Source organism: Tenebrio molitor, unplaced genomic scaffold (assembly GCF_963966145.1).
Source record: "Tenebrio molitor unplaced genomic scaffold, icTenMoli1.1 SCAFFOLD_829, whole genome shotgun sequence".
NCBI classification, from domain to species: domain Eukaryota; kingdom Metazoa; phylum Arthropoda; class Insecta; order Coleoptera; family Tenebrionidae; genus Tenebrio; species Tenebrio molitor.
Genome location: NW_027184245.1, coordinates 1 through 12,129, shown reverse-complemented (window position 1 = coordinate 12,129; position 12,129 = coordinate 1). Strand labels below are relative to the sequence as shown.

General features: G+C 65.2%; 2 protein-coding genes across 2 annotated transcripts; both read left to right on the top strand.

Annotated features, from left to right (window-relative positions):
- Positions 1-2,202: 2,202 nt before the first annotated feature.
- On the top strand, positions 2,203-3,831 carry LOC138141038 (putative per-hexamer repeat protein 5). Its single transcript, XM_069061784.1, has one exon. It carries the CDS (start codon positions 2,203-2,205, stop codon positions 3,829-3,831), a length of 1,629 nt encoding a protein of 542 aa, XP_068917885.1.
- Positions 3,832-6,826: 2,995 nt separating this feature from the next.
- LOC138141037 (N-acetylmuramoyl-L-alanine amidase CwlL-like) lies at positions 6,827-7,669 on the top strand. Its single transcript, XM_069061783.1, has one exon. It carries the CDS (start codon positions 6,827-6,829, stop codon positions 7,667-7,669), a length of 843 nt encoding a protein of 280 aa, XP_068917884.1.
- The last annotated feature ends 4,460 nt before the right edge of the window (positions 7,670-12,129 follow it).

Here is a 12,129-nt window from a genome sequence, read left to right as displayed (position 1 = left end):
TACCCCTCCAGCGCCTACAACCGCGCCGGCGTCACCACCGCGTCCAGCCCCCAGGACCTCGTCCTCATCCTCGACGCGGACACCGCCGCCGAGTACGACGTGGAGACCCTCTCCGCGGCCTTCAACATCGACAAGGCCCAGGTGCCCTACCGCGTCATCGTGGTGGACTCCTGGACCGACTTCGACAACGGCCGGTTCAGCCGTGTCGATGCCGACTACATCGAGGAGGTCACCGCCGGTGAGCTGGGGCTCATGGCCGGCGTCCGCGCCGTCGCCGTGGACGCGAACTGGTTCCAGCTGTACGACAAGGAGATCGTGCTCCGCGAGACCCAGGTCGGCTCCGGTCTGTACCGGAACTACTGGCTCCACACCTGGAAGATCGTGTCCTCGAGCCCGTACCACAACGCGGTCGTGTACGCGGACAACACCGCCATCGCCGAGCTCCCCGCCACCGTGGATGTGATCGTCTCCGGCCTGGACCTCGCCGACGGCGTGGCTGTCTTCACCCTCGACTACGTCGAGCCGACCGCGCTGAACACCGGCGTCTACCGGTTCGAGCAGACCGTCGAGGCCGCCGAGGCCGGCGTCCTGGTGATCCCCTCCGGCGGGCTGGTCCTGCCGCAGGAGGTCGACTCCTCCACCCCGCTGCGTCTGGTCGTGAACGGCGAGAACTACACCGCCGCGCCGATCACCCGCACGACCGCAGCCGGCGACACCCTCACCTTCACCAAGGGTGATGCGGCGGGGGAAGCCTGACCCCAGGGGAGAACGTCTTCCCTGGGAACACCACCTACCCTGAGAACGAGGAGTGAGCATGGCTTACGAGAAGCAGACCTGGGTCAACGGAGAGACCCCTCTCAACGAGACCAGGCTCAACCACATCGAGGACGGTATCGCCAACGTCGAGACCACCCCCGGCCCTGAGGGCCCCGCCGGTCCTGAGGGTCCTGAGGGACCTACCGGCCCCGAGGGGCCTACCGGAGCTACCGGTAGCGACGGTGCGAAGGGGGACACCGGGGCGACTGGAGCCCCGGGAACCCCCGGAGCACCCACCCAGGTCGAGTGGGACGCCCTGGTGGCCCGCGTGGACGCACTCGAAGGAGCCGGCGCCTGACCACAGGCACCCGGTAGGATAGGGGCGGAGGAAGCCACAAGCTTCCTCCGCCCCGACCCATTTAGGAGCAACGAGCATGGCGCACAAGCGATCACGGGCCCGGTACCGGCCCAACTACCACGAGCCCTACCCTGTGTACGGGCAGGAGGCGGAGGACGCCCACCTGCTCTACAAGAGCGCGGACATCTACAACTACTACCGGGAACGTCTGATCAACTTCGCCCTCTCTCAGTTCGAGTGGCGAGGTCTCCCCGACACGGTGGACGACCGCTACCTGGAGAAGACCCTCCTCCACAACGGCTCGGCCATCATCTTCCAGCCCCTGGGGATCGACCTCTGGCTGGGGCTGGGGTGGGTGCAGAAGGGCGGCAGCTTCAACGCCTACGGGAACCCCACCCAGGTGCAGGGGGTCGACTTCAACGGCCGCCAGCACGACACCGAGATCTGGCACATGGTGCGGGACAACCGCAGTCGCACCCCTCTGATGCCCAAGATCGACCTCTACGCCGCTCGTCTGACCCGGCTCGACCTCACCTTCGACGTGAACCTGATGCACCAGAACCGCCCGTACATCATCCAGACCTCGAAGCGAGAGCTTCTCGGGGTGAAGAACATCTTCAAGCGGGTCTTCTCCTTCGATAACGTTATCGAGGTCACCGACGGATTCGACGAGGAGGCGATCAAGACACTGGACACCAAGGTCGACTTCAAGGGCAACGAGTTCCTCGACGCCCGGCGCACTATCTGGGCCGACGCTATCTCCATGCTGGGTATCGCCGCTGAGACCACCAAGAAGGAGCGTCTGATCGCGGACGAGATCTCCATCAACCGTCAGGAGGACAGCATCTCGCTGAACTCCCGGCTCATGGAGCGGGTGAACCTCTGCAATAAGATGAACGAGCTCTACGGGCTCGAGATGTCCGTGAACCTCTCCCAGACTCCCATCGACACCAGCGCCCTCATGGGGCTCGATGACGACAACGACTACGATTCCGACTCCACCGACAGCGAGGCCGACCGTGGCTAAGTACACCCTCTCCCTGCTCGACATCCTGCAGAACGCCTCCGACGGCCAGGACCTCGACCCGATGACCGCCACCGGTGTCGAGAACATCAACGCGCTCGCCCGGCAGACCATCTTCGGGGAGATGACCTCCGGGATCGATGTCCAGTACCGCAAGACCTTCGAGACTGGCTTCGTCCTGAACTTCATGTTCGACGAGATCTGCATGGAGTCCCTGCCGGCGTGGCGCATGGAGCTCCGAAGCTCCCTGTGGTCGACCACCGACTACATCAACCAGATGTTCGAGACCATGGGCAAGGAGATCTTCGACAGCTACTCCGTCACCCGGTCCAAGAGCGACTCCTCGGCCGAGAACGAGGCCAGCGGGAAGATCACCGGCAAGGCAACCTCCACGGGCTCCGGTACCACTGAGGACACCTCGACGGGGGCCTCCAGGGGCACCACGTCGGACAACTCGAACTCGACCGCCACCGGGAGCTCCAAGGACAACTCCACCTCTCGTGAGACCGGCTCCGGGACCTCCTCGAACCAGGGGAGCACCACGGGCCACAGCTCGGCGCACGAGAGCGGCTCCGGCACCTCCTCGAACCAGGGCTCCACCTCAGACACCACGACCGCCAAGGAGACCGGCACCGGCACCCACACGTCCTCCGGGCGTACGTCCGACCGGGGGAGCTCCTCCTCCAACACCTCGGGCACCTCGAGGGACCACACCACCGGCACCGATGTTCACTCCAAGTCGGGGTCCGACACTGTCTCCGGGAGCGGCCGCGACACCACCACGGACAACAAGACCTCCGCGGTGAAGGGCTCCTCCAATCAGGCGACGGACATGAACGTCGCCAACACCGGCACGTCCTCCAACGTCGGTAGCGCCAACTCCGTCACCGACGCGACGAACAACACCAACAGCACGGATGACAGCGTCTTCTCCGACACCCCACAGAACGGGCTCGAGGACGTCCGGGAGGGCCGGTACGCCACCACGGCGACGCTGACTACCCAGGGCAACGACAACACCACCCACTCGGACACCGAGTCCGACAACACCTCCACCCGCACGGACAACCTCGACCAGAAGACCTCCGGGAATGTCCAGGGCAGCGACGAGCAGACGACTCGGGACACCGGGTCCTCCAGCGTCGATCACACGAACTCTCAGACCACGCAGTACGGGATCCGGGACACCGACACCCACAACACCACGGTGGCTGGTTCCACCAGTGGGCGCGAGAGCGGCACCTCGGCGAGCAACGGCACGTCGAGCACCTCGGACAAGGACACCCGGAACTTCACCACGACGGGTTCGGCTCGGGGCACCTCCGACTCGAACGCCCGTGAGTCCCGGGACTTCACCACCGACACCGACAGCCGTGGTACCTCCTCCGACACGGGACGTGAGACCCGGGACTTCGCCACCACGAACGCCGCCCAGGGCTCCACCAGCGACACCGTCCGCAACACCGGCTCCGGTACCTCGAGCACGAACGACAGCTCCACGGCCCGGGGCAAGAGCTCGACCACCGGCAACCAGGTGACCGACTCGACCAGCACGGACACCGGATCCTCGAGCTCTCACGATGAGTCCGAGACCGAGTCCTACAGCCTCTCCTATGAGATGCTGTTGCGAGCAGAGCCCCTCATGAAGCGGCTCTGGTCTCAGTTCGACGACCTCTTCCTCATGATCCTCTGAAAGGACCCACCATGAGTCACATCCACAACCAGGGGACCCTGTTCCCCTACTGGCCGGGGCTGTTCGTCCCCGAGGTGTTCGACGACACCTTCACCATCGAGCAACAGCTCTACTACCTGTTCAATCGAGTGGAGGAGCTCTCCCAGGCGATCGGTGAGACCGACTCCGACTGGTACAAGGACATCGTGGAGCAGCTCGGTGTGCTCGCTGAGCGCGCCAACGGGCACGACACCGACATCGAGGGTATCCAGGAGGAGATCGGTACTCTGGCCGGCGGGCTGGACGCTCTGCAGTCCCAGGTGGACGAGCTCGACCTGCAGGGCATCACCGTCACCGGCAGCACCATCTCGGACGCCGGCACCACGGTGACGTTCTCCGATGACTCGACCGTCTTCATCCCCCGAGGGCCTGCCGGCGAGCCGGGCCTGGACGGGATCGACGGAGCCACCGGGCCCGCCGGTGAAGCCGGTCCCGAGGGACCCGCGGGTCCTCCCGGGGTTGACGGGGCCGACGGAGAGCCGGGTGCCCCCGGGGAGCCTGGCGCCGCTGGCGCTCCGGGGGCCGACGGCGCCGAGGGCGAACGTGGCCCGGCTGGCGTTGACGGGGTGGACGGGACCGACGGTGTGGACGGGGCTGACGGGCCTCCGGGCGAGGACGGCCTGCCCGGCCCCCAGGGTGACCCGGGGCCTCCGGGAGAGCCCGGGGCCGACGGCGTGGACGGTCTGCCCGGGCCCATCGGCCTCACCGGTCCCGAGGGGCCTGTCGGGCCTCCCGGAGCCGACGGCCCGGAGGGCCCCGCTGGCCCTCAGGGTGAGCAGGGCATCCCCGGCACCGCTGTCGAGAAGGGCGACAAGGGAGACCCCGGAGACACCGGCCCCATCGGACCCGCTGGCCCGCAGGGCGACACCGGGGAGACCGGACCCATCGGACCCGAGGGACCCGAGGGCCCCGCTGGGCCGCAGGGCGAGCAGGGCGAGACCGGCCCCATCGGCCCTGAGGGCCCCGAGGGCCCTGAGGGACCCGCTGGCCCCAAGGGCGACCCCGGAGAGCTCGGCCCCATCGGCCCCGAGGGACCGGAGGGCCCCCAGGGCGAGCAGGGCATCCCCGGCACCGCTGCTGAGAAGGGTGACCCGGGGGAGCCCGGTCCCATCGGACCCGAGGGCCCCGAGGGCCCCGCTGGTCCCGAGGGCCCGTCTGGCCCCAAGGGCGACCCCGGCGAGCCCGGCGCCGGCGCTGGCCTCTACGACTCCGGCTGGCAGACCATCACCGCCGGCGTTCTGGCACGCCGCATCGGCCAGGTGGTTGAGCTCATCGTTGGGAATGGGGTCTCTCCGTTCTCGGTCCCGGACTCGTTCCTCCCTAGCCCCGGCTCTCGCCCTACGTCCACCGCTGTGTACACGGAGTACTTGGAGGGTGCGACCACCGTCACCGCGGTCAGGTACTACTACTGGAACCCGGACTTCTACCAGTTCATGAGCGGTATCAAGAATGGAGACACCGCCCCGGGAAACGCCGACTTCACGGGGCAACTGTTCTACTTCACCGACGAACCTGTTCCGGAGGCCTGATATGACACAGCGATACCCGTTCCCGTTCCGCCCCTCTCTGGTCGTACCGAAATCTCTCGGTTCGGCATTCACCTACGCACAGCAGATCGCGTACCTGGACGACCAGATCAAGCAGCTCAAGGCGCGAGTGGAGGCCCTGGAGAACCCCGAAGCCTGATACCATCACATCTGTGGCGGTCGTTGTCACGTGTCTGCGGTGAGGACATACTGGGTTGAATAAGCCCCCTCACCCCAAGCCAGGGTTGGTATCCTGGTTCACGTACAGCGGCCGTCACACCTATGTCAAGGAGACACCATGCGACCCCCGTCACGGAACTGGACCCAGAAGCACATCGAGGAGCTCATCGACACCCGGACCCGAGGCCCCGCCGGCAACGGGCGTAGGACGACGATGAAGATCTCCAACCCCACCCCTGAGACCCTCCGATCTGCTCGAGAGATCCCCGGCGTCACCATCCCCGAGACGGCCGGCGACAACGATGCGTGAGTGGACCCAGAGACACATCGAGGAGCTCATCGACAAGCGGGCCGGTAGCTCCACCGGACCAGCCATGACCCAGGTTGCTCGTATGCGGCACTGGTCTGGGTACTCCCAGCTGGACATCTACCGAGGCGGGCACGGGTCATCCAGCCAACACAAGACGCAGTTCCTCCTGGGAACCGAGGTCATCGAGACCACAGGACCCCTGCAGCTGGCTCTCTTCACCGACCTGGCCATGCCGGTGCCCTCGGTGAATATTTCCTCGGGGGAGATCATCGACGCGCTGTTCCTCACCGAGACCGGTAGCTGGGGTAACAAGAGCCAGAGCGCCTGGCGGGTGGTGAACGTATCCGCCGTGGCTCTAGCCCTGAACCCCAGCACACCCACCCCCGTCCTCCCGGTGACCGTCCTGCAGGACGCCGCCACCACCCTCCCGAGCACCACGACCGTGAGCAACCGCCGGGTGGCCGGAGGCGCCGTGAGCAACGTGGCGCTGAACGGAAACGCCATCATGTCGATGTTCCGCTACGGGGAAGGGTGGACCGCGGCCAACATCAACGGATCCCAGATCCCCACCAGCGACTCCACGGTGAGCTTCGTGGCCGTGACGATGACCCCGAACACCGAAGCTGAGAGGCGGCTGTTCCCACCCCGCACCAGCTGAATCAGGTAGTATCGCCATGCAAGCAACCGAATACCTATCCGGGAAACTAAGGATTCGCATGAACACCAAGACCTTGTACGACATCGCCAAGTGGACCGCCCTCGTGGCGCTCCCCGCTCTCGCTGTGCTCACCGCCGCGCTCACCCCCGTGTGGGACATCCCGCGCGGGGATGACATCGCACTCACCATCGTGGCCGTGGACGCATTCCTCGGGGCCCTGGTGGGCGTCGAGTCTGCGCGCCACACCCGCCGCGAGAACACCCACAAGAAGGAGCTCTCCTGATGTCCAAGGGATACACCTACGTCACCAAGCACACCAGCCCGAACAAGAACAAGGGTCGTATCGGCGGCAAGCCGACCGGCATCACCGTCCACCACTGGGGCGGACAGGGCCAGAAGCACGCCAACGTTGTGTCCTGGCTCACCGACAAGCGCGCTGGCACCTCGGCGCACTACGTGGCCTCCAGCGGTCTCGTCACCTGCATCGTGGACCCCGACGACACCGCGTGGCACGCCGGCAACCGCAACGCGAACCGCCGGACCATCGGCATCGAGTGCCGTCCCGAGATGAGCTCCGGTGATTTCGAGACTGTCGCCCAGCTCATCGCCAATCTGTGGAAGGTATACGGGAAGCTCCCGCTCTACCCCCACAGCAGGTGGACGAGCACCGCCTGCCCCGGCAAGTGGGGCTCGGAGCTCTCCCGCCTCCGCAAGCGCGCCGAGGAGCTTCTGGGCGGTAAGGCATCCAAACCCTCGGCGCCCGCCAAGCCGAAGCCGAAGCCGAAGCCCTCGAGCAAGCTCGACGAGGACGGCAAGCTCGGCGAGAAGACCGCCAAGGCCTACCAGAAGCACTTCGGTTCCACCCAGGACGGCAAGCTGGGTCACAACAGCTGGAAGGCCGGCCAGCGCAAGCTGGGGACCCCCGCCGACGGGAAGATCTCCAAGCAGTCTCGCACCGCCTCGAGCGTTGGCTACGCGATCACCCAGGGCTGGGAGTACACCGGACCCAACTCGAGCGGCTCGACCTTCGTCCGAGCTCTCCAGAGGCTGATCGGCGCCAAGGCCGACGGCGTGTGGGGCCCCGCCACCACGAAGGCCCTGCAGGTCTTCCTGAACAAGGGCTGAGGGCATGGAGACCACGATCGAACTGACGAAGGCGGTGGTGCCCATTCTGGCCACCGCCGTCTTCGGCCTTGCCGTGTGGCTGATCAAGGACGCCCGGACCATGAAGAGAGAGGCCCAGAAGGAGGCTGTAGAATCTCGTCGCTCGTCTGAGGAGGTGCTCACCGCGGTCAGTCTGGCGATGACCACCATGCTCCGCCAGAACCTCAGCGTGATCCACCGGCGGGCCATGATCGACAGGAAGATCCGCGCCCAGGACCGGGTCAACTTCTTCGAGATGCACCACACCTACCTCAAGCTGGGAGGTAACGGACCCACCTCGCACCTCTACAAGGACATCTCGGTCCTCGACGTTGTAGACTGACCTGCATACCTACTCATTACGGAGACCCCATGATCCTGAAGCAGCCCGACACCGCGCTGAGCCTGTACGACGACATCCCCATCGCCAACGGCCAGCAGATCGCGTTCACCTCGCGGGCCAACCAGAGCGCCTACTTCGCCGCTCGCAGGATCCGACAGATCTCCTCCATGGTCTACATTCGTCACACCCGGGCAGAGGTGAAGATCAGCGGCGATACGGCCGGTGTGATGAAGGCCAGCTACCTCTCGTTCGACAACGCCTCCTTCGACGGTCAGACCTTCTACGGGGCGATCACCGACTTCGAGTACGTCAACAACGACACCGTGAAGGTCTTCTTCGAGATCGACTGGTGGCAGACGTTCATGTTCGACGCCAAGTGGCGCTCCAGCCGTATCGAGCGCGAGCACCTCTCCGAGGTGGGCTGGAACAGCGCGGTGGCGAACCCCTACCGCAACGACATCCCCGAGCTGTTCACCGATGAGGGTATGCAGGTGGGCAAGGACCTCGAGGTTGTGTACCGCCGGGGTAACCCCACGGCCTACGACGGGGCGGCCGTGATCAACGAGGCCGGTACCCCGGCGCTGGACTACTTCTCCAAGGACGGGGTCCCCGCTAACTTCGCCGCTGACGTTCTCAGTACCGCCGGCGTCCCCAACCTGGTGAACACCTTCGGGCGCTCGTACCAGAGCGACGTGGACGGGCGGTCCACCAATATGATCGTGTTCCAGGTGGCTGAGTTCGACACCTCCGAGGTCACCGGGCTCGAGGAGGTCTTCACCAACCTCGTCCCCAACACCCAGTACAACCGGCGAGGCGGCTACCGCTACAACTTCGCCCGCGGATTCTTCCTCGGGGTCATCGACTCCGGGCTGGACGGGAAGAACGCATACAACGGAATGAACCCCGTCACCGACTTGATGGTGAAGCGGGCACTGGACTGGTTCGCCGGTAACGGCCTGACGTCCTCCATCCTCGGAATCTGGTCTGTCCCCCGGGGCCTCATGGAAACCGACATCCACTACGTGGGTGGGACCAGCTTCATCGAGGGCAACTCCACCTTCGTGCCCCGCATCCCCCTCCCGTACCGCGACTACTCCGATCTCGAGGGGTGGGACGTGGATATCGCCAACCCCAAGATGCGCAGGTCCCCCTTCCGCTTCTACCGCCTCATCTCCCCCAACGGAGACACCCACACGCTACCTCGGGAGCTCTTCGACGACCCGACGGAGCCGTACGTTCGCCTTTACGGCAACTTCGACGATACCCCGTCGTACACCGTGATCCCCGAGCGCTTCAACGGCTACTCGATCGACTTCGGACATCGCCTGGTCTACAACACCTACCCGCAGGCCGGCTACACCACCGACGGGTTCCTGACGTACCTCTCGGCTCAGTACCAGGACTCCCTGGCCAACTCCACCCGGGCCAGCGCCATGGTGGACGGCTCTGTGCTGGGGCAGGTGGCGGCCGTAGGTACCGCGGCCCTTCCGGCGGCCAGCTCGGCGATGAGCGGAGACCTGGGCGGCGTTGCTGGTGCCCTGGTGGACCCCTCGCGCCAGCAGGACATCTTCCGTGAGGGACAGGCCTCCCGTAACCTCTCTGCCGAGCAGTGGGGGCAGGTGCGGTCCGGTGACGTGGCCTCGGTTCCCTTCGACCACCAGCGCGACGCCTACATCGCCGACATCTACACCGCCGGCAACGCCGCGGGGTCCCTCGCCACTCGCCTCGAGCAGGACTTCTTCGAGGTCCAGCTGGTCACCCTGCAGCCCGAGGTGGCGAAGATGTACGACGACTACCTCACCTGCTACGGGTACGTCAGCACCCGCCTGGGTGTCCCTCGGGTGGTGCAGTGGGTCACCGGCACCGGCGACAGCCCGCACTTCGTGGACTTCGACGGCATGGAGTTCACCTACGTCCAGACCGAGTCCGCCAAGGTGTACGGGGTGCTCCGCCAGGGAGCCGCGTTCATCTCCAACCTGTTCGACGGCGGCGTGCGGATGCTGAATGGAGACCTGGGGTGAGCGATCAGTTCTACAGCGCCAAGGGCCTCCTGGAGACCCTGGACGCCAACGGGGAGAAGCCTGAGCTCTACATCGTATGCTCCCGGGTCCGAGGCCCCGGAAAGACCTTCTCCCTCACCAAGCACCTCGTGGACACCTTCCACGAGACCGGAGACAAGTTCGTGCTCATCGCCCGCACCCGGTCGGAGACCGGGAGCATTGCCGACGGCATGATGAAGGCCATGCTGGACACCGTCTACCCGGGCACCAGCGCGTACGAGAAGATCCGGATGGGCGGGGCCTACTCAGATGTCTTCCTGCGCACTCTGGTGCCCTCTGACGACGCCGAGAAGGAAGACTCCTTCGAGGAGGTCCACTGCGGCTACGTGATCGCTCTGAACGCCGCTGACGTCATCAAGAAGGTATCCAGCAAGTTCTCAGACGCCTCACATGGTTTCTTCGATGAGTTCCAGCCCGAGCACGATGACACCTACCTCCACCGGGAGGTGGACAAGTTCCTCACGGTCCACGGCTCCGTGGCGCGAGGCGACGGGCAGAGCCGAAAGCACTTTCCGATCTACATGAGCTCGAACAGCATGGACATCGCCAACCCCTACTTCGAGGCTCTGGGTCTGACCAACAAGATCCAGGGGGACACGAATAAGTTCCGGGGTGACGGGCTGGTGTTCCAGAGGGCCGCCAACCAGGCTCTGGTGGAGAAGCACGCCGGCACAGCTATGTCCAGGGCATTCTCAGGCAGCAAGATCATCCAGTACAGCGACAACAGCTGGATCAACAACAACAACGCCGGTATCGGCCGCCCCGATGACTGGGGGCGGGGGCAGCACCTGTGCGCGCTGGACGACAACGGGCTTCGGTACGGGCTGTACGTCTACCACGACGTGGACATCCTCTACCTGTCCAGGAAGCACGACAAGGAGGCCAAGCTCGTCTACAGGCTGCAGGTGGACGGAGAGAGCAACCTCCCCATGCTGAGGAGCAGCGAGGTGGCCATGATGATCAAGAAGGCCATCCAGAGAGGGGCCATGAGGTTCCAGGACCAGGCCTCCAAGAGGCTCGCCATGAAGTTCCTCGCTCCGCGGGCATAGAAGAAGCCCTCCTTCCCGGTTGTCTCTCCGGGAGGAGGGCTTCTTCACGCAGTTACAGCAGAGCACCTAGAGAGGTAGGGACACCTTATCACAGAACGGCGGCGTACTCAGCCAGGGTAGGAGGCCCCCCGACACCGGTCCACTCGGCGCTGAAGGTGATGACGTGGCGGGTGGCGTCCTCCGAGGTGGTGATCTCCGTGTGGGCGATCCCGCCCTTGACGCGCACCCCGTCCCGCTGGTCGCTCTTCGCGCTCTTGGTGAGATCCGCGCTGCTGTAGTAGGTCGTCACCCGCTCCACCAGAACCCGTCCCTCGTTGTCGTAGGTGTAGTCGGTGGTTCGCTTCTCGCGGGCGGTCTCGATCAGGTTAGACATCTTCTTCTCCTTGTTGCGGTTGGTGAGGGCTACGGTATCACGGCTTCTCGGTGGGGCTCTCGTTGTGTGCTTCGAGCATCTCTTCCACCTGCGCCAGAAGATGAGAGAGTTTCACAGACTCGAAACCTTCACCGGACCACTGGCCGAGCACACCCCCACACGCCGTGCAACTGGCTTCGATCACGGAATCGTCCGCGTTGGTGGTGTACGCCAGGACCTCCACATCGCCCATGTCGGCTCGGCGACACACCACACTCGGGGGCACCTCTGCCGGCCCCTCATGCTCGGCTTTCCGCTTGCCCCAGTGGTTGTTCCAGGCGTCCCACTCGGCGACCGTGGGCGCCTCCGCGCGATCCCCGGCAAACCAGCTGTTGGCCCCCGCAACCAGAACCTTCTCCCGCTCCTCGTTCTCCACCAGGGCCTACTCGTGGGCCTTGTTGATGGCGTCCTGGTTGGTGTTCTCGGTGGTACCCATGACGGTCTCCTCGTGTGATCCGCTGCCGGCGTGTCCGGCTTCGTGGTACCCACTATACGCGAGAAACACACGAGATGTCAACGAGGTGCCGGCTGGAGTTTCGCTGGGATGTTCCTGGGAGGTAGCTGCTATTTGGTGCTGG

What these genes read in the sequence shown, in the direction of transcription:
- LOC138141038 (XM_069061784.1), top strand. Translation starts at nt 2,203, where the DNA reads ATGACCGCCACCGGTGTCGAGAACATCAACGCGCTCGCCCGGCAGACC.
- LOC138141037 (XM_069061783.1), top strand. Translation starts at nt 6,827, where the DNA reads ATGTCCAAGGGATACACCTACGTCACCAAGCACACCAGCCCGAACAAG.